Source organism: Leptinotarsa decemlineata, unplaced genomic scaffold (genome assembly GCF_025532065.1).
Source record: "Leptinotarsa decemlineata unplaced genomic scaffold, Ldec_3_MD MMD2_P_RNA_scaffold_11, whole genome shotgun sequence".
Lineage (NCBI taxonomy): Eukaryota > Metazoa > Arthropoda > Insecta > Coleoptera > Chrysomelidae > Leptinotarsa > Leptinotarsa decemlineata.
The window spans coordinates 2,827,314-2,851,012 of NW_027412525.1; the positions used below are offsets into that span (position 1 = coordinate 2,827,314).

Genomic DNA, 23,699 nt, shown 5'->3' on the forward strand with positions numbered 1-23,699 from the left:
ATTTAGTGATATCAGACCAATTGAATATTTGTTATTAATTTTATTTTATAGCCATACATGGACACTTACCAATAAAATAGCTCAAGAACAGATACATCTAGGCAAATTTCTGAACTGAGACCTTCAGTGGGAGGAGAGTTTTTTATCACAGCTGTTACAGTTTGTACTAAATTGTCTAGGGGAATAACTCTGATGGCCAGAATCAATTGTACCAAGTTGATTTGACCAGCATTTGGTTCAGGAAGCACCTTCAACAGAACAAAAATAACTATTGCTTTCCTTCAACGTAAGAAAATACTAACAGTTTTTACACTACTGAATGGATTTCTTCTTTCATACCAAGCCACAGATATGGCAGCCAAAAAGCTTGCGCTATGATGAATGGAAATAGGACTCAAGAATTCTAGGAGTTGCTGCTCAACTACTTTGGAGTTTCCGTAGATGCCGCAGTAGTCACTATCCAGAGTAACGATAGTTTGCCACAGCTTGGCGACGCTAGAAATGATTCTAGGCATATGACTTAATATTGTTTTTCTCGCATTCTGATAGTTATCCGAGTTGTGTTTTGCCGGAAAGTTCATATCAACACTCAAAGGCAGAAAAAATACATTGAAGAGATTGTTAATTATTTCTCCCGGATTAGAAACTGGAGTGCTGGGGTTCACTGGACTATTTTGCTTAACAGTTTGAGTCGAATCCAACAAACAATAATGACAAAGAACTGTTAAAGCTTCCAGCTGAATTACTGCATAGTCCGAACATAACTCGTCTTCTAATTCTGTACATTTATAGTTCAAAGCGATTTCTTCAATATTATTGCAAATTTGGTGGATGACACTGATAGATATTTGTTTGAGATTGTCGCCAAAGTAGGGGAGACATGAAGTAACTAGATGCAGCCATTTTTCATGTATGTGTTTCATATTTTGATGGCGTAGAGCGCTCATTATGGCTGATAAAAAAATTTGCTGCTGTGGTATCACAACAATTGGCCTATTCAATTGATCTCCGTTACTAGAGGTGGATTCTGTAGATTTAGCAGGGAACACGTTGTGCTCCAAAATGATTAAGGAATGAATTAACCTCAGAATCTGTATTTGAAAGGCTTCCACATGTTCTCCAACTTTATTCTTACTATCACAAAGCTGGAAGTTGTTGAAAGCTAGAATTTCCTCAGCAAATGTCATGTCTTCATCAAAGTTTCTCACAGAAGTTAATAAGCAGTTCAAAAGTATTTTTTGCAGTTTGCACTTCACTAACAAATCCGCTATATAACTAGAGAAGCCCTTAGAATTTTCCTTCACCATTATTATTAACTTCTTCATAATTATATCGAGAATCTCTAAGCTTTCCAGCTGTATTTTCAAATTATTATTAATTTCTTCAGAAACTAGGGAAGAGTCCTCTATAAACGGATAGAATGTTCTTGAATAGTTTACACAAATATGTATAATGACGTCAAGAAACATATATCCTCTGTAGTAATTTATATGGTCAGTGCTTAGTTCACCGGCAAATCCGTACCCAAGTGAAGATTTTCGGTGTCTTGCCAAAAGATTCAGAATTTCATTATTTTTTAAATTGTTGATGCCACTCGTTGCTAAACATTTGATGAATAACTGAGGTTCTGCTGAAATACAGTTCTTCAGTGTTTGAAGGGCATAAATGATCTGATTCGAGTCGAAAATTTCATAATACAGACAGAGATGTGAATGAATTGGATATAACACAATATTTTTCGGTGGCTGAGAACTGATTCTTGGCTTCAAATCTAAATCTGTAGGCCTCTGTGGAGTATAGTCCGTTTCGTCCAGTTGTGAACATACTTTATCAATTATAGTGTTCAGAATATCATTAACAACAGCTCTATCTTCGTTTTTAACTTTGAAAAATTCTTCGGCACTTTTACTCAGCTCTAATTCACAAGTTGCATGCAAGCTGGCAGAATCAGAAATACAGTAAGACCAACTTTGTACTAAAGAACTTTCAATATCTGTAGATTTTGAAGTGCCTATTTTCTCATCAAAGCTTTGAGACTTCGGAATTTTTGATCCGATCAAGTGTCCATTGATTGCATCAGCTTTGAATCCATCAGAAATTGGTTCTATGCTCTCCAATAAATACGTTGGTGTGAAATCTTTTCCATTAACTATATTGGAAAGTTCCGGGTGACTTTTGTTCTTGAGGCTGTCAAACCCTGAATCTCTATCACCAATAACACGTTCAGGGGGAATCGAAGATTCTTCGTTACTGAGTTGTGTATACTCGTTGCAAGAGGACAAACTTTCCAAAGAAGAGTGAGATTCCCGTTTGGAATAGGAACCGTTCAACCCAATGGGATAAACCTCTTTTGAACTCAAAGGATTGATAAACAATTTGACATTTTTATGAGCCTTCTCAGAGGTGGGAGACATGTTAACACCTTTAAAGTCTATATTTTTCTTTGTAACAACATTTGAATCTTCGGTAATGCTTGTCGTCATGTTGATAACTGAAGATGAATATTTTTTATCAGATTTTGAGAAGGCGAACCATTTCTTTTTGGTAGGCCTGGGACTAGGACTGTCAGTTACATGATACATGACATTGCCGTCGACATTGCTAACAGCATAGACTTTTTTGGAATGTACATTTTCTATTTTGACATCCTGCGATACAGTGTCACTTTGTGAATCGGAATCTTGAATATTCACATGTACTATGGACACTCTGGCAGTGTTGGATGCTAACAATTTCATAAAAATGGGATTTATTATTCTTGTAATGTCATTGTGTAGAAGGCTGTGTGATAGAAAAGATTCTGACAAGAGTTGAAGGTTTGGTCTATCCTTGTTTTGTAGATTGTCCAAAATTTTTAGTAGACACCTGAAAAATCATAACGATATATTTCATCTATTACATTAAGCATTATTTACCTGTCAAAATTCCTGATACTGGATCTGTTTGGTGGCAATTTAATATTGAGATTCCTCCCTAAGTGCCACAGTAAGAAAAACCGTTTCATATACTGAACATTGATATTTTCTACTGTAAGGAAATGACAGATGATATTTTCCACAAAAAACCTATTGTCGAATATATTATGTATTTGATACAACAATGTGATGCACAAAATTAGTTGATTCTGATTACTAAGAATTCCAAGTAATTTCCACAGAATCTGGCACATCTCCTAGAAGGAAAATTTAGCATTATAAATAATTATGTTATGCAAAAAAATTATTTGTGTGAACCTAAGTCTTTGGATAGCTTTTCACAAATTTACTGAAACCTCTTAAGAACTTTTAGATTGTCTCATAGCAATAGGTAAACTTTTTATTACCATTTGATACATTGCTTGTATGGAAAAATTTACCAATCACCATGTATAGATTTATAAACAGGGTATTTTCAAATTCGATTGCCAGATGAATAGAGACAATTCACGATCAATTTATATACAGTTGGTCGAAAATAAAATTTTCACCTGAAGAAATAGTACATTTGGGTTTTTGGACTTTTTTACCATGGTTCTTTGGACCAATTTTGCTTTCACTGCACTTCATTGGGATATCACTAATTGATTTTCTATCCCTGATACTATTATCTGCCTTTTCTTTTTGTATTCAAAATGTTCGCTCTGTCATACACTAGGGATAATCAAAATAAAAGTAAACTAATTAATACAGTTTATTGTATGATTTTCACTATGAAGGGTTTTACAAAAACCGCGACACGTGTTTCGCTATAAGCGTAAACTAAAAGTTACTTCTAAATTACAACTATATCTACTTGTATGCCTACTTTCCAATGAATGAATCTACCTGAAAAAGTCAGGTATGAAATGCGCCACTGGAATCAATGAGGTCGCCCCGGAGCGCCAATTAATTTTTATTGTTGTTTTTATTTTTATCGTTGTTGTACAATAACCTCAAAGTAGGCCAAAACGTCAATAAATGGATATATTCATTAACTATGTGAATAAATTAAATTTTTCAAAAGTATGGTAAATATACTTAACTTTTCTTGCCTGGAAATAAACAGATTCAATAATGACGAATTATTCAGTTCAGTTTGATCGTTTATAAGATATTGTGAGTTTTTGAATTTGTTTATTTCCATACTCTCCAACAGGTTGAGTTTCAAACCTTTCTCCTGGAAATGGAGGGGCTTAAATTCATGGTTGGACCCAAGTTCCTCTGTGATTAAATGAGTAGCATATGGTAACTATTTCTGTGTTCCTTTATGCAGGATTTGAACGTTCTTCCAGTTATACCTATATAAAACATTGGACATGACCCGCATGGCTTTATAACTTTTTTGATACTAGAGAATGTATCGTGATCATTGTTGACGGCAATTTATTGTATTATGTTACATTACATTCATACATTCTCTATTATTAAAAAGTTATACGGCCCAGCTTTGAAGGAAGTTTACCCAATTCGAAGAGATGAGGATAAAAGTTATAGAACCTTAACCTACTTAGGCTAACCCACTACAAATATTTCAGATTTTCTGCATAACAAAGGTGTAAATATTGATTTCAAAACCAATAACAAATTGGGCATGCACATTAAGAATAACAAACATAAAAGTTCAATTTCAGAAAAATTGGGAGTGTATAAATTATCATGAGGGTCATGTCCGATGTTTTATATAATAATAATAATAATAATAGCCTTTATTGTCCAACAGTTTCCCATTTACAGGACAATATTAAAGAATAACAAAACATAAAATGGTGTGTATGAGTAAATTAATAATAATATTTAGTAGATTAAACAATAATTAAAATAACATATCAAAAATTAACGAAATATCGATATAACAATGCTGTTTAATTTTTCATCACCGAGATGAGTTCCTTGATGGAACACGAATGAATGTCAATTCGATTGCTAATTTTATTGAATTCACTACACATTATATAAAGTGGAGATTTCAATTGCATATTTGTTCTTATTCTTGGAAGTTTGAAAGTTGCATGATTTCGAGAAAAATATGAAGGAACATTGATATTAATCAGGCTGAGCAGACTGGGAGAGTCAATAAGGCCATTCAAGATTTTATTCAAAAATATAACAAATGCACAATTTCTTCTGCACTCTAAGCTGTCAATATTGACCCTCATGCATAATTCCTCATTGTTTGTTCCCCTTTCAGGATATGTACCATCTATTTTGAAGATGAGAAATTTCAAAAATCTTTTTTGAACGCCCTCAATGGCTGCTTTATGACACTCGTAAAAAGGGGACCAGACAATACTAGCATATTCAAGTTTTGATCGTACATTAGAAAAATACAGTAGTTTCAATGCTTTGATGTTGGTGAAATTTCTACAATTTCTCATTATGAAACCGTATGTCTTCAGTGCTTGGGAGACTTTTAAGGTTGTGTTTTCTATGAAATTCAACTCTTCGTCAAAAATAACACCTAAATCCTTGATTTTGGTACATCGTTCCAGTTGAGTATTCTCAACCTTGTAAGAATAGTGTATTGATGTAATTTTTCTAGTATAACTCAGAACTTTGCATTTTCTAACGTTAAGACATAACTTGTTAATATTGCACCAATTTTGAATATAATCCAGTTGTTTTTGCAGATTTAAGCAGTCATTCGTTTCATTCACAATAGAAAAAATCTTCAAATCATCAGCAAAGCACAACCTTTCACATATTAAATTGTTACATAGATCATTCACAAATATTAAAAATAGAAACTGGTCAAACTGGAAGAACGTTCAAAGCCCGCAAACGGAACGCAGAAATAGTTTTCAGAATGGAAAAATTCTACATATGTCACTCATTTAATCACAGAGGGACATGAGTTCAATCATGAATTCAAGCCCCTCCATTTCCAGAAAAAAGGTTTGAAACTTAACCTGTTGGAGAGTATGGAAATAAACAAATTCAAAAACTCTCAATATCTTGTGAACGATCAAACTGAACTGAATAATTTGCCATTATTGAATCTGTTTATGTCCAGGTAAAAATAGTTGGGTATATTTACCATACTTTCAAAAAATTTTATTTATTCACATAGATAATGAATTCATACCTGACCTTTTCAGGTAGATTCATTCATTGGAAACTAGGCATACAAGTAAGTAATATGTTGGAGTATAAAAAAGGTGTAATTTAGAAGTAACTTTTAGTTTACACTTGAGAAAGCTATTGTATAGCGAAACACGTGTCGCGGTTTTTGCAAAACCGTTTATAGTGAAAATCATACAATAAACTGTAATAATTAGTTTTAATATGGATTTTTATCAAGTTTCCGCCAGTTCTATTCAATAATCAAAATAACTTTTTCTTCGAATTTTTTATTACACGGCAACTTTTTTGGTGAAATTTTTATGTCATTTACTACAATTTCATATGTTCTTTGTGGAGGAAAAATAACTGGTGCCTAGCACACACTCCTACCCACACTATAAATTTAATTGAAGATGCGTTTTACTAAGCAGTAGTTTCATCAGTTGAACTGGTAAATTCAACTATTCTGCAATGCCTTTTATATAACAGTCGGTAGGTACAGAACTGTATCAGATAAATTATTAATTCTGGTAAAACAGGTAAACCTTGAAAAAACAATTACAATGCTAGGGAAACGGGTAACTCATTAATATTTCAATTCTTGAAAATAAGTTAACAACAATAGTGAGTTAATCACTTTTTGATGGTCCTTTAAAAGGAAATTTGAATTTTTGTGAATATCGATTTCCAGAGATTCCAGAAAGTTCAATTAAACAAAAATTAATAGTTTATCTAGTTGAGCATTAAGGCGGAATTACGTTATGTTGTGGCGTGTTGTGTTGCTATCTGACGTGACGGCAAGTGTGCAGAATATTCTGTCGTGTCCGGGTGAGCTCTGACGTTATTTCGAGTCTGCTAATGTTAAACTTATTTAAAAAGAAAAGAAAGAGAAAATATTGCGTTCATCCAGTAAATTATTTGAGAGTGAGTCGAAGCGAATATAATTTGCTAGTGAAAGAACTAAGAGTGTGATGAAGAAAGATGTCATCAATTTCATCAATAAGTTCGTCCGATATCTTGTGCACAAATGAACGCAACCGACCATTCTCTAGCTAGAATTGACGCGCCATACGGCGCGAGATTCAGAAACATACTATACAGACTATATAGTATGCTGAACAAAAAGCTCGAAGAGTACAATTGTAATTTCAATTCACAATAATATATTTGATTTTTATTTTTAATATACATATATTTATTTTAAATCCTATTCTGTGCTATGTATAAAATACATTTTTTTGGGAAAGAAAGTTTTTGGCTTTCTACTACTCCATCTGATACAAAAAAAAAGGGATGAGAGAATCTTCCAAAGAAAGGAAGGAAGTAATCAATTTGAAACTCTATACATGAATGTGTAGATCATGCAAAGAAGTAACTTTCAGATACAAACTGAAAGAAAGTTCTCCTGAAACAGCTACTTTCATATAAACATTGAATTACACGAAAGAAAATAATTCTTTCGAAACAAATACTTCTATATGAACACTGAATTATACAGAAGATACTTTTATCTACTCAGTTTGTATTTCAAACATTTGTTGTGGAATAACAATCAGATATCATTCACATGAGTTCTACTTTGAAAGAATGGTAATAAATTGTTATTCAATTTGGTACTGAAGAGCCTTAGGGCAAGTGTCTTAAGGCGAAACATCGGTGTATACCAGTGAGGGTGACAGTGTTCTATGTGAGTACAATTTATTACCATTCTTTCAAAGTAGAACTCATGTGAATGATATCTAATTCTTATTCCACAACAAATGTTTGAAATACAAACTGTATGTATCTTCTGTATAATTCAGTGTTCATATAGAAGTATTTGTTTCGAAAGAATTATTTTCTTTCGTGTAATTCAATGTTTATATGAAAGTAGCTGTTTCAGGAGGACTTTCTTTCAGTTTGTGTCTGAAAGTTACTTCTTTGCATGATCTACACATTCATGTATAGAGTTCCAAATTGACTACTTCCTTCCTTTCTTTGGAAGATTCTCTCATCCCTTTTTTTTTGTATCAGATGGAGTAGTAGAAAGCCAAAAACTTTCTTTCCCAAAAAAATTAATCACTCCTAAAAATATAACCCCTTCAATTCATATAATATATATATTCTACCTACACGTTCATGTCTAAATATCGGTAAATGAATAAGGCTTAACACAGTAAGAACATCGATGGATGCATTACTTCTGAAAGGCCTATGTCCAAAGTAGTGAACATCAGATAGCTGAAATTATGAAGACAATAAAGGTAAAAATAAATATAAGTGGAGCATTTTTCAGTTTTTCCCCGCCTAGAAAAAATTGAAGATCCGGGGCTGTATATAGTCACAGTATAGCTCTACTGTGATATAGTGTAGAGTGTTTTGATGCGTCACAACACATCGCCTCCCTACAAGCTGCACTTCAGTAATATAATTCTAACTGTTTAAATTGAAAAGGGTATATTTTTAGTATTTTTCTTTCATGTAATTTAATGTTTATATGAAAATAGCTGTTTCGGGAGTTCTTTTTCTTTCAGTTTGTGACTGAAAGTTACTTCTTTGCATGATCTACACATCTTTGTATAGAGTTAAGGTTTGAAACTGATTACTTTCTTCATTTCTTTGGATCTAGATGGAGAAGTAGAAGGCCAAAAATTTTCTTTCCCATAATTCTAACTATACTAAAAGTATGGATACGATATTCTTATCGCGCGTCACGACACGCTCCGACACAATAATGTAATTCTGGCTTTATAAATAACTACTGTTATATAAAAGACATTGTACACTAGTTTAACTGATGAAACTAATGTATTGACACACACCTTGGATTAAAATTATAGTGTAAACATGATGTAACTAATTATTATTATGAATACTGTTACTAGTTTCCATCAAACAATGGATCAGTGTATTTATCAAACCAAAACAACTGGTGCCAACCTGAATCTGACACGTAATTTGAAAATTAAATTGTTTCAGTTTATCAATCTATATTCCTTTGTATTTCCGACTATGGAAGATTAAAAATTCACAAAAATTTTCAGAATGTTGAAAACCTATTATAAAAAAAAATTCAATTTCACCTCAATTCCATATAGAAACTGATTAGACTTCAAGATATGTTGAGTATTATTCCAATATGATCATTAGGCAATAGAATTGAAAACCCTATATGAATCAGTTGGTGAATATTATGTATGTATATTTATTTCAAGTACTTCACCTACCAACTAGTAGATTCAATAGAGCAATTGTTGACTGAATTATTCGAAAAAGGTCTAATACTTATATCGGAATTATTTTCATTGGATCTGTCAGATTTGTGACTCATCTCGATTTTTATTGATTAGAAATTTACTAAATGTAGTATGAATAAATCCATTCCACTCTCTAATATATGCCACAGATTATGAAATGGAAAAGTCACATACTAGATGTGCTGAAAAGTTTGTAGGCTAACACACAGATGGCGCCAAAATTGATAATTCTGATTAGTGATTGAAGCTGTTTCACCACGAAAAACCCGAATTTATGCGTCGATTAGTGACAATGGATGAAACATAGCCTATTTATTTATGCTCCACTTGATTATGTTTCTAACACTTTAAAAATATTATATGTTTTATTGTATTATTTTATCCATTATATATTGAATCAATTTATATATTGACATGCCATAAATGTATTTATATATGTAACATGGTGAAAATCTATCTATCTATCATCATTTCACACCAGAATCAAAACAATCGTCATCTGAGTGGACTGCACGTGGTGAACCGACTCCAAAGCGTGCAATGACGCAACAGTCGGCTGACAAGAGTATGGTATCAGTATTTTGGGATGTGCATGGTATAATATTGATCGGCTATCTTGAAAAGGGAAAAACCATCAACAGCAACATAGCATTTTTGGAGCGTTTAAAGGACGAAATCGCGGAAAAGCGGCTCCATTTGAAGAAAAATAAAGTTCTGTTTAATCAAGACAATGCACCGTGTCACAATTTGTGGAATTGGCCGCGGTGGTAGTGCGTCCGACTCACGATCGGAAGGTCGTGTGTTCGATTCCCGCCTCGACCAGATATTTTTCTCGAGAGAATTTATCTGGTTGAAGCTGGAATGATTCTGCAACCGTGTTAGGAATCACACGTTGAAAGGTAAGACCTCGTTAGTCCTTAGCTCGCACAAGTTTCTCAACTTCTGAGAGTTGTAGTTCGTATGGGGGCGGCAGCTGATTAACGGAAAAACAGATTTTAAAACAGATTTTAAACAAATCAATGAAAACGAAGGCAAAATCGGATAAATTGGGCTTCCAATTGATTCCGCATCCCCCGTATTCTCTAGGTCTGGCCCACAGCATTTTTTTCATGTTTTCAGACCACAAGAGAATGCTCTCTGGAAAGAAATGTGCCAATGGAGAGATAATAGTCGAAACCGAGGCCTATATTGAGGCTAAAGACAAATCGTACTATAAAAATGGTATCGAAAAATTGTATAACTGCTATAGTCATTGTACCGCCCTCGAAGGCAACTGTAGCTGTAGAGTAGGGAGGGTGAGTGTAAGCCCACAGTATTTAGGCCACATGTGACCCATTGTACATCCTCCCGAGGAGTTGTCCTCCTAGGTCATTGTCCATCCTGTCCTTTCCAGGACGGTGGACAGGTCACTGGGAGACATCTCCTTTATATCGGCATGTGTAGGCCAAGACTCGCCGAACACACACTCTCTTATTTACGATAACTCCGGGCACTCGCACATGACATGCCTGACAGTCTCATCTTCCTGTTCACACATCCTGCAAAGAGGTGTGTCCACCAGCCCCATATTATGGAAGCGTTTCCTTAGTTGACAGTGGCCAGTCAGAAAACCTACTGTTAGGCGTAGATTTTTCTGGTCATTGCCAAATATTTCTTCGGCGCCAGCTTCCCAGGGTCACCCAAGATGATCTTGGAAAGATTACATTCTTTGGTTTCGTCCCATCTCTTTAAGGATTGAGCATGGGTGTAACATTTGACTAGTTCCGCAATTGTCGAAGTCATCAGGCCGTAGGTGCCCTGGGTCCTAAAATTCTTAGTCCAGCCGCTTCCTTGGCTAAAGAGTCGGCAATGCGATTACCTTTACTCCTGCCGTGCCCTTTAACCCACCTCAGGATAATGTTATTATCTACCGAGGCTTTGGCTAAATCTTGGTTATACTCTAGTACTAGCCATGAGGTTATACGTTGTCTGTTCAAGGCTAATAGGGCTTGTCTGCTGTCAGTGCAGATTGTTATGTTTGTGCCAGAAATTCCTTTCTTGGTTAATTCTTTTGTGCCGATTGAGATACCAGCTAGTTCTGTTTGGACCACGCTGGTGTTTCTCCCCATTCCCCACTCAATTCTTAGGCTTAGTGATCTGCAGTACACTCCACACCCTGAGCCTTCTTTGGTTTTTGAGCCGTCTGTATAAATCCGTATTGCATTTGTATCATCTGACTCTATGTTCTACTTAATTTGTATTTTGTAGAGTTTATTAAACACAAACCTGGGTTCAATTGCATCACTTGTTGCCTGCAGCAGAGGTTGCGCAGTAAGCGCTTCCCGGCATAGGCCCAGTCTCGATTGACCCATTCCTACTTCAAGGTTTACACCAGCCGTGCGCAATCGTACCATGGCCATTAAGGCAACCTCCTTAACGTACAGATCCAGAGGGGTCAGACCCGAGATTAATTCCATTGCCGCGGTTGGTGTTGTTCTCATGGCTCCTGTTGCTTGTAGAACTTTCGGTCCACATGCAATGGCTCCATACGTTAACATATGTCTTATTATTGCAGTGTAGATCCAGGTGACCACACGGAGTGAAAGACCTCATGCACGTCCGATATTGCTCATAAGCCACGTATGCTCTACTCTGTAGATGAGAGTTCCATGTTAGCTTCCTGACGAGGATAGTACCAAGGTATTTTACCTCTTCAGCGAAGTTTAGTTTGCTTTTGAAAATTTCGGAACGTTTTAAGCCCGTTAAACTTCTTTTCCTAGTGAAATGGACCATCTCAGTCTTCTTGGGGTTGATCGACAGTGAGTGTTCCTTACACCATGTTTCTATTAATTTGAGCCCATCCTGCGCTCTATCGCACAAAGTGTTTACAAATTTGCCGGTCTGCAAGATAACTATGTCATCTGCAAATGCAATTGTGTAGAATCCATTTTTGTTAAGGTGATTAATCAGGGTATCCAGAACTATGTTCCAGAGAAGGGGTGATAAGACCCCTCCCTGTGGACATCCCCTCATGACCAGTCCTTTCACTGTGATGTCTTCTACATTAATACTTATTGCTCTATTAGAGAGCATCTTGAGTATCCATTCTCCTACCACCAGGGGTACATTTCTGGAGTGTAGTTTCTGGGTAATTGTTGAAAAGGTTGTTTTATCAAATGCTCCCTCGATATCTATGAAAATACCTAGGGTGGATTCTTCATTGTCCAATGATCTCTCGATTCTGCCAACCACATGGTGAAGGGCAGAATCAGTAGACCTTCCCGGAGTATATGCATGCTGATTTGGATGAAGTGGGATGTGAACTAGCCTCTCCATGGTTTTTAAATAAAACGATGTGAGACTAATTGGTCGGAATGCTTTTGGTAGGGTGTAGTGCATCCTACCTGGTTTGAGTATAAATACTACTCTTACTTCTCTCCACTTACTGGGAATATACCTCAGAGCTAGAGAGGCTCTGAATATTCCAACCAGGTGCGACATAAGAGTGTCCAGTCCCCACTGAAGTAGGGCTGGTCATATACTGTCAGGTCCTGTGACTTGAAGGGAGAAAAGCCCGATATAGCCCATCTTATTTTGTCCTCATCAATTACTGCACTAGCAGATTGCCAGTCGTATTGTGAGGGTGTTGTTGGTACATCCGTCCAGTTCGTCGTTCCAGGAAAGACAGAACCAGGGAAGTCAGTTTCCATAAGAATCTCAGCACTCTCCTGGAGGTTGGCGGCTTTGTCGCCATTTTCCCTCGTCAGGATGCCTCGTCAGGATTATGGTGGTCATTTGAGAGTGCCTTCTGTAGCCTAGAAGCTAATGGGAAGTCTTCGACTGCCTCACAATAGGCTCTCCAGACTTCTCTTTGCTTTCGTCTGCAGACTTTTTTGAACTCTCTGAGGTTGGCTTGATATATACCCCAGTCCTCTTCGAGTCTTGTATGTTTTGTCTTGTTAAAGGTCGTTCTCGCTGTCTTTCTGAGGTGTTCCAATTCAGGGCACCACCATGTGTTGGTTGTACCATCTATTTGAACCATCCTCATCGGACAGGATTTTGTAGGCAATGCCTATTTTGTTGTGGATAGATACCGTGTACCTTTCCAGTTCTTCATTGTTGCCAGGATTCAGGACTTCTGTTTCCCACAGAGCTCCTCTTAAGAGTCGTTTGTAGAGAGCTACATCCGTGCTCTTCGGGTCACGGGATTTTACAGGCAACTATATTGAATAATAAAATAAAATTTAATAGAAAACAATTTTTTCTATGTTATCCTACAAACTTTTCAGTCCAACTAATAGTTCATTTCCATTCCTATCATCCTCAAGATCTTTCAAAGTTGACAAAATAAATATAGTACAAACTTTATTAGAAACAAAACAATTCTCAATATACTCACCTCTATAACAACAGTGTTCTCTTCAATGTACTTGACACTGGACAAAGATAAAATGCCTGTAATAACTATGGTTGAAACTTTTTCTTCTTTATTCAACACTTGATTCTTGGCCAAGCTGCACATTTCTAGAAGAGTGCTCATTGCAGTCATTAGTATTTCTCTAGACGAATCTTGGCAGCATGCAACCACAATGAGCGATTCTACCCAGTCAGGTACACGATTATCTGCTTGATGGCCCAATAGATTTGAAAAGGCCGAAAATTCCAGGAGTATATTTGAGGCAACGGTCATAGATTTCTCGTAATGGTTTGTTACACTTTCTGAAGCTATATTGGACACTGACAAAATTTTATTGTTGAATAAGATATTAGCATAACCAACTGGTGAAAACTCACTTGCGTCATCTCGTAATCGGGAATCTAGCAAATTCTTCAGCTCATTGATTCTTTCACTTCTATCATAAATTAAAGATGTAAAGAAGGCTTTTATGTCAGTACTAGGCAACAGTTTAATTTTAATGAAGCTCACATAAAACTTTTTGTATTCTTCTAAGCACTTGATGAAGTATTTATTTTCAACTTTGGTTGTTTTGTTGATTTCGGGAATAGCCTGTTCGCGTTTGTCAGGTGAAGCATTTTCTGAACTAATCGATTCGATATTCTCATTTTTCAAGTCATTCAATTTTGGAGTAGACTTTGATTTTTTATTTTTCCCCTTCTTTTCTATTCTAGGGCTTGATTTTTCCTTTTTCTTCAACATTTGGTTGCTGTAAGATCTTTCCCTACTACTCTCATCTATCGTCAACTCATTTTTCTCTAAATTGTTCAAGTTTTCGTTTATTCTAGAATCTGATTTACTTTTTTCTAGTGTTCTTTCCTCTTCATTTTCTGCTTTATCTTCCGGTACATGAGAACTTTCTTGGGATTTCTCAATTGATTCGTTGAAGGAATCCGTTTCTACTTCATTATTAGTGTTCTGAATGTGTGTCAATGTGATAGGTTGAATTTTAGTTAAAATCCTTGTGCACAATCGCAAACTTTCAGTTATTTCATGATGATTCAGGTCTGGTAGATTGGTTTTCATTGTGACTATTATATTGGAAAACAAATTGGGCAATATATTGGACGTACTTTCGGCATAAGATTCAATTGGTATAATGTCTAGTAAAAAGTCTGTCAAAATACAAATTTCTAAAATATGAGGTGGTCCACTCCCAATATCATTTACTTGACACCTATCTCGATATTTATAATCCTTGATAGTTTTAACTGATTCTATGTATAATTTTTCTATATAGGACCAGATGTAATAACTTTGTAGTGTATTGAACAGAAGGTTCGCATTTTTGATCAGTTCTTGGCAGTTTTTAGTAACGAACTGTTTATTTAGTGAATTATCATCATTTTTCAAACTGGTCAGATCACCGTTGAATGAGACGCACCTCACGACGCTATTTCTATGTTTTTGTTGATGTAGACAAGAGATATAAAGAGTTCTGAAAACATCATAAAGAATACCATCCAAAATGACGGGCCCTATTTGGGGTTTATCAAAAAGTGAAGTAAGCAGTCTGTAAGGCTTTATATCTAAGGGGGTTTTGGTGCTGCACCTTTTCAAAATTATTTTCAGTGCATCATTCAACAAATCATAAGCTATTGAATGGTCTTGATGAGTTGGAGTTTCACTGTGTTCTCCTTCTATCTGAAATACCGGCAGATTGTTGACTTCAGTTTCCAAGAGCCAAGAGTACAAGCGCCTGCAAGTGAAAATAGAAATTTTCATTTGAATGTGTTATTGACATACCTTCACGAAATGTTCATCAATGGAATATTTATGTACAATATGTTCATTGAATTATTTATGATCATTACAATAATAATTATGTGAAAATTTCAAATCATGAAAACTAGACGTAACAGTTACTGGAAAATCGAGATTTCTGAGCTTTTTTTATCTGGACAATGAAAACTTTTTAAAATTACTGGATTGATATAATAAGTCAGTATGGATATCTTCCACGCTATTAACGCCGGATGACGAATAATAATTTTGTTTTTATTATTTTTTATTATTATTTTATTGATTACGCAATAAAAAACCGGTGCCAGGGTACATTATTAACAATATATTGTTTATATATATATTTCCGATGTGTATATATATATATATATATATATATATATATATATATATATACACATCGGAAAAGTCTAGGGATATTTTTATAACATACTAAATATCATAAAAATAAATGCATGAGATCGTTTAATTTCGATTAAATTGGTACTCCGACCACCCTGTAGATTTCTATGGGTTGAACAAAGCCTGCAAAAACGGTAACTAATCTTTTATCAAGTTTTTTACAAACTGTAGGTTTTCGGCTAAAATGAATAATCTGAAAGTGTCGAGTTTGTACATTCTATGCAGTTCTTGCTCAGCAATTAAACTGGAAATATTGTGCTTTGACATGGAACGCCATCACTTACCATTGCCTGAGATGAATAGAGCTGTAGGGCTTCTTCAAGGTGGCATACGACAAAATGATGTAGCTCTTCGTTTGGGGATCTCCCAAAGTGTTATCAGTCGATTGTGGCGGCGTTTCCGTGAAACTGGCAGTCCAGCCGAACAACATCCAGGGCGAGGACGCGCTACAACTGCAGTTCAAGACCGATTTTTTGTTTTAACCGCAAGAAGACAACCGACAATCACAGCACCTGAGTTGGTTAACGGGTTGCAGCAGACGCACCAGGTAACCATTGGTCGTGATACTGTCAGAAATCGACTGCATAAAGCAGATCTCCACAACAGAAGGCCACTTAGATATCCACCTTTGTCGAGAGGCAATCGCGGTAGAAGATTAGAGTGGTGTCAAGAACATCAAAACTGGGATGCAAATGATTGGGCCACAGTTTTGTTTACAGACGAATCCAGATTTGGATTTCATCTAAATTCTCGTCGAGTAAGACTGTGGAGACGACCTGGAAATAATGAACGTTTGAGACACGTCCAGGAAGTCCACACATACAGAGGTGGAACAGTGATGCTATGAAGCGGAATCATGATCGGCGGCAGAACCGATCTCGTTTTTCCAAATCGCTCCCTCACAGCTCGACAGTACCTCGACACCATTCTTCTACCTATCGTCCGTCCGTTTGCTGGTGCTGTTGGTGAAAACTTCCACCTAATGCACGATAATGCTCGTCCATATGTCGCGCGTCTAGTGACTGGCTGGCTCACCAACGAAGGACTTGATGTATTGCCATGGCCAGCACAATCACTGGACCTGAATCCCATCGAGCATGTGTGGGACATGCTTCAACGAAGAATTACTCCGCATATGGGGAACATTCACACAACGTTTCAATTGAGAGAGCTTTCAATCGCTGAATGGACAAATGTACCTCAACAAGACATTGACAATCTCATTTTGTCGATGCACGATAGATGTAGGGCCGTAATAAACCAGCGTGGAGGCCATACTTTGTACTGATTCCAATTTTTTTTGTATTATGATTTTTTTTCGGGGTGCCAAAGAGTCATATTTTTTTTTTAGTTTTGCTTATATGCGCACTCAGTATTTTTGACCATTTAATAAATTTTGTTGTAAGTTACATCTAGATGATGATAGTACGAAATATCAAGAGCAGATAGTTTTTGGTTCACAGATGGATCAAAAACACCTTTCGGTTCTGGTGCAGGTGTTTTCAGTCGCAGACCCAGGACAGAGTTATCTACCTACCTAGGAATTTATGCGACTGTATTTCAAGCGGAAATTTACGCTATTGAATTGTGTACGGAGAGATTGGATAAATCCAACCTCACTAACAAGTCAATAAAAATATTCTCGGACAGTCAAGCGGCGTTAGAAGCTCATGGCTCCTATCGAGCAACGTCTAAATTGGTGCAAACTGTCAAAAAAGACTCTCCTCGATTCACCGAGTGTGAATAGGTGTGAGCCACAATAAATCCTTATGGGTTGCGGTGGAGGGTCAAATAGAACCACTCACTTTAGACCTAACTACCTATCAATTGAATCAGTGCACGTTTGCCAACATAACACAAGTCGAATAATTTCGTTAGCATAAAAAGTAGGTACTTGGGATTTGATGAAGTGGACGAAGACCGTTTTTGTCTGGCCCTCATTGGCGAAAGTTCTACTGGTAAGAAAGTTATCAAAGTACTTGAAAAGATGGTAGTCGGATGGTGAGAGGTCTGGGGGGTATAGAGGGTGACGCAAAACTTCGACGCTCAATTCGTTTAATTTTCAGATGGTGATTTGTGAGACGTGCGGCGAGCGTTGTCATGGAGCAGGATCAGACCTCTTCTGTTGAAGAGTGCAGGGTGACCAATGCAGGGTGGCCAGTGCAAGGTGCTGCTGATGCAATTATCGGTACATTTCGACGATTTTCCCACAATAGGACTCTGCTGTGATGGTTTGGCCTGGTTGCGTAATGTTATAGTGAATCACACCACCCGCTGATCACCATATAGTAACCATGATCTTTTTTGTTAGCTCATCGGGATCCAACCTATGTTCCAAAAGTCTCCTGATGTCGTATATCACTTTTAATCATACCTGACGATCCTATTCAAAAAAGGATGGTTTTGGTTGCGCAAAAGCAAAGAGCAGACCTCGAAACGTGACAATTTCTGTCGATCGTTCAAATCGTGGGGCACCCACTTTTCGAGATTTTTGACCTTTCCAACACGTTTGAAATCATCAAAAATCTCATGGGAGGCTGAAATTTTCGTTCATTAACATTCTCATTGTCAAATGCCTGGTTAATTTTTCGGGCTGTTTCTGCAGCGCTTCCATTCAATTTGAATTCGTAGAGAAAAATTGGCCGAAAATCGCTTAACGACATCATATAAACAACTTAATAAATTAACAAATAATGAAAAGAGCGGGCTTAGTATTGAACCTAGAGGTATACTCGACTTCACGTGCGCTTTGTCAGGGAATGTTATAATCTGTTTCAACTAGAGGCCTATTCATGATAACAATTACAAATTTTCACAATATAGAATTCATTTCTAATACACGTTTCACTACAACAGTAACTTCCTCAGTGGGACTGGCATTACACTACACTACAATGAAATATATACAAATTATCGACCTTAATTAATAGATATTACTAATTGGTGAACAGGTAGTTGTGAGAACAAGTAACCATCAGGTACAAATCGGGTAAAAATTATTGTTAGTAATGATTTGACTAATTCAAGGAAACTTTTTATGAAAATGAACTTGACAGTGGTGACACATTAACTTTTATTTGTTAGTTTGATAGGAAATTTGATTGTTTACGTTTATGAATAACCAGGGATCCCAGCAGGTTTAACTTGTGTCCTTTATTTTCTTCACGTAGTAAGTCACAGTTTATGTCGAATTCGTGGTTGTTTTCTGACAGAGGACATGCATAGGTTAAAATGGTTTTCCTAAATTTGAAGTTTATTTTGTGTTCTGAATTGAGGAAAACCAATTCAACCTATACATTGAATGAAATTGGTTGATCAATGATTTCATGAATAATTTATGATTTAATAATACTGGTAATGATAGCAAATACATCTTATTGTTCTAATGACACAGTTAATACAGTTGAATCCATCCATTACAATGAAGTTTTTAAATAATGAAGCAAGTACTATAACTTGTTATATTCCTATTCAAATATGCCGAACAGAGAACTTCCATTAATCATTGAACGACAACCCTCAAAATTTAAAAATTAGCGAACTAAGGACTAGAAAGGTCTTATCATTCTACATGCAATTTCTAGCATGGTTCCTGTAGAGAATATTTATGGTCCACGAGTTGAGATAGAACCAATGTTCACAATAGCACTCAAACGGTAGTCAGTTGGTTAGCAAAAGTGAAATGAAAAGCTTCAGAAGATATCTTCACTAGAATTTATTAAATTAGCTTTTTTGGAGAAAGTTAGACCCTTCAATTTTTATAGTATTTGTTTTTCGAGATTGTTAAACGACAATTTTGAGTATATTTCTCAGTGTTTCGATATGATAGTGTAACATTTTCACGGCAGCTAAGACTGGTATTTTCTCCTCATATCGCTTCTACATATTTGTTTGTGATACGAAGAATGCTTTAAAAAAACAAAGCATTTTGAGTTTAAGTAATCCATGAATGATCAGCAACTGGCTATGATACATCTGATTTGAATGAGACATTCTAAGCAACCATAACCTTTGAAAAGCACATGAAAATACCTCCCGAACACTAATTAGATTTCAACTTCTGACTTCAATATTATTCAAACAATATAAAATTTATACTATAGTCTAGTTAGAAGCAATTGTTACTAGAGTTCAATACAAATAACGAAAAAATTACTTTTATATACTAAATAACGGACACTCCATTTTTACTTGCTCAACCCAAACAATGTCACGAAACATAATTTGCATCCTAAAATATTTATCACCTTTCACGACTCAAAAACTCCACTACAACATTACTGGTGTTGTCTGATACTCCGGGGAATATTGACTCAGTTGTGGGAATGAGAAGTGCACGACGGCAGAAATCTTGACCGGACAAATACAGAAGGGTGACTTTCTTTATTCATGGTGTCTGCTCAGGGCAAATAGTTCTCTTATCGAATGATCACCCAACTCATGATCACCCAACTATCGAAGCTTTGGAAAATTATGTAGGTATGTTTATTAATTATAAGATAGCAAAATAGATGAATAATTACAATTGCAGCTCAAGTCAATATAATAAGTACTGACAAACATTTCTGAAAGCATCATAAAGTTATATTCATAACTTAACTTTTCGAATGCTATGTTTATAATATTAAATCTCTATTATTTTGTGAATGTGAAACATTCTGTATTATGTTGAGTATTTTAAAATTGTATTGGATCCAAACATATTGATGGGGTTATACCTGACATTCAGTCCCGATTTTACAAACAATGGAAAATGGAATAATGCTATGAAAACGAATGCAAGTATAACTTGAAAATATTGAAAGAAATACCATTTTCAAAAATGAATTTCGTTACATCGATTGAGCAAATCAATAAATAATATACTGGTATAACCCGTATTATATTGATGTATATTTAATTCTCGCTGTTGAAAAAAAACTGATGTAGTTAATGGGAATATTGTTATTCAAAATTGCTGAATTTGAATAACAAATAAAGGCTTATCTATTTTACGTAATAATGTCTAGGTCTAACTAATTTATCAGTGCTCAAACGACATGAAAGTTCATCAAAATGGTGTATTCAATAAAAACTTTCACAATTTTCCAGACTGTTAATTTGCTATTTTCTTGTGATCAGTCTTATGTTATCTGCCAAGTAATTAATTTAACCAAAATATCCACATTAATAACATCGATTCCGAAAAGAGCAAAACAAATCAGTGAGAAGAATAGGATACAGTAGAACCGAGTCTAAGACAGGAGATAACTGTGTGAGAAACGCCAAACATATAAGCCTGCAGACAACAAACACACAAGAAAAATAGTTTATGTTTGTTTCGTTGGAATTTTTCTAGTACTCTTTGCCAACAACCAGGAATATCACATGCCTTTGAAAAGACGCTGTTTTATAAAGTCTTTGACGCATTTCAGTGACAGTTCTGAAACTAGGTTTCAGTTTGCAGGTCTATGTATACACCATTTTAGCATTTGTACATTACGTCATGATAACCTAATTCAATAATAACTCATGGCTGATTCATACACCAAACTTTTACTTCAATAATAGGGATTACAAATTGATAAATTGGACCATTCATACACCACTGTATTTCTCTCATGATATTAACTTGAAACAGATCATTAATAACATCTAAAATATACTTGTTTTCATAATATTCAGTCTGGTTAATAATTTAATAATCGAACTCGTACATATTACGAAAAGAATAGTAATTGGTGACTATTCTACAATTGATATTACTCTACCTTTAGAGGTACAATACCAATTTTCTTTCATTTCACAAATATTCTGTCTAAGCATCTCATACGCAAACATGCATTTCAGACTGAATTAACATAGAGACGTATAAATTAACATACAGAGAAAACAAAACAGATCACATATCTTCATAACAATTTTTTCCAAAAAAAAAATGCAAAAACACGTCAATTTGTCGTCGATTACAAATTTCGCCCGCCATCTTGCTTTTTGCATCGACAAAAAATCATCAAATCAATTTCCGACCCTGAAAATCCCCACTTAGTAATTTTGAATCGAATCAGACCATAATTACAAATTTCGTCGGACATCTTGGAGCCACCATATTGTTTTTTGCATTGACAAACAAATAATAATTTCCGACCCTAAAAACCACCACTTATCAATTTTGAATCAAATCGGAGCATAATTGCAAATCTGGTCTGTCATTGTAGAGCCACCATTTTGTTTTTTCCCTTAGAAAAATTCCATAATGTACTGTCACCGAATTAGCTTGCAAATGAAGTATCATAATTTAGAATAGGGAACAGTTTTTTCCCGCAAGAGGGCGCCGAAATAGAAAGAAAAGTAGCGAAAATTGACATGGTCGAATCCCTTTTTAATGATGTGTCACACTTACTACTTTCCCTATTCAAGATGTTTGGGTGATAGTGACCGAGGAGTGGGGTGGGGGAGGTATGCCAGTTGAGGTTATGAAAGAAAGATGTCCTCCTTGGATAATCGACGTGTTTTCGCATTTTATTCAGAAAACATGTGTTTTGAAGATGATCGATCTGTTTCGTTTTCGGTGCCCTATCCTGTATTCATAATGCGTATTTTTTTTTAAATGACTGCTTCTTTTCTTTATTCAGAAGATTCCCAGAAGAAGATTATATCAAGATGGAGAAGTAGAAAGCCAAAACCTTTCTTTCCCAAAAAATTAACTTCTTCCAAAAATATACACCTTTCAAAGTATTTACAAGTTATTGCTTGTATTGTTATTGTATTGTTATTTATATATATATATATATATATATATATATATATATATATATATATATATATATACGTATATATATAACCGTATATATATAACCGTATATATATAATATATAATATATATATATATATATATATATATATATATATATATATATATATATATACGTATATATATAACCGTATATATATAATATATAATATATATATATATATATATATATATATATATATATATATATATATATATATATACGTATATATATAACCGCGGACACGTGTTTCTGGCTATTGGCCTCATCAGCGCGGTGCAGCCTCATTTGTATAAATTCCTGGACCCGGATGTCACGCAGGTAGCTATTGCTGCCTCCGTGGTGATTTTGATAGTTTTCTTGTAAACACAAGATCTATCAACTGAAACCACAAATGTGCGGTTGGCTCCTGCTGGTGGCTCCGTGCATTTGTATTTATATCTTTTGGTAACTAAGTGTTGCCCATCCTTACACTTGGCTGCACCATACTGATATATATATATATATATATATATATATATATATATATATATATATATATATATATATACATAAATAGATAAGTACTTTTTGATCATTTCCATATTGATTTCAATTTAAGAGCCACCGGTAGACAGCTGTTTCAGCCTATTGGGCATCGTCAGTACCGGGCAGGCGGTCCTCGATTGAAGACAAAATGAGAAAAAACCAAGAAAGTACTTGATAAAAATAGCTGCTTAAACGCAAGCGAAACATAAGGGAAACCAACTATTTATTTTTTTATTTTAATGGAATTAATTTCCAGCAGCTTGACTGCATTAACCTTTCTAGATTTCATATTATTTATAGAAACATGTGCATTCGTTTTCTGATGGCATTTCAGGTTAGCTTCCCAAATTTCTGCTACCGCAGTTGTCGATTGATTAGTCAAACCACCAACACTGACATAAAAACTTGGCAAGTTGACTTGGGTGTCACACCAATAGGTGCGCTCGCAGATAATTAAACAGAAGTTATAGAGCTTCAAATCCTTTTTGTAACTTACATTAATAGTAAAATACAGAGTTGATCACGATGTAGGTTCTATTAAAAAAGTTGAATGAGCTTGGACTCT

General features: G+C 35.3%; 1 protein-coding gene across 5 annotated transcripts in view; it reads right to left on the reverse strand.

Annotated features, from left to right (window-relative positions):
* Positions 1-23,699, reverse strand: part of LOC111507956 (protein DOP1 homolog) — a 72,736-nt gene that overhangs the window by 19,837 nt on the left and 29,200 nt on the right. For 4 of the 5 annotated variants that reach the window (XM_074169673.1, XM_074169667.1, XM_074169655.1 and 1 more), the window contains exons 6-9: positions 13,632-15,387; positions 2,916-3,172; positions 303-2,865; positions 70-248 (exon numbers count right to left, since the gene is read on the reverse strand). In XM_074169673.1, coding sequence (XP_074025774.1) covers positions 70-248; positions 303-2,865; positions 2,916-3,172; positions 13,632-15,387 — 4,755 coding nt within the window. The remainder of the gene's footprint in view (positions 1-69; positions 249-302; positions 2,866-2,915; positions 3,173-13,631; positions 15,388-23,699) is intronic. The other variant, XM_074169678.1, reaches the window with a different exon arrangement.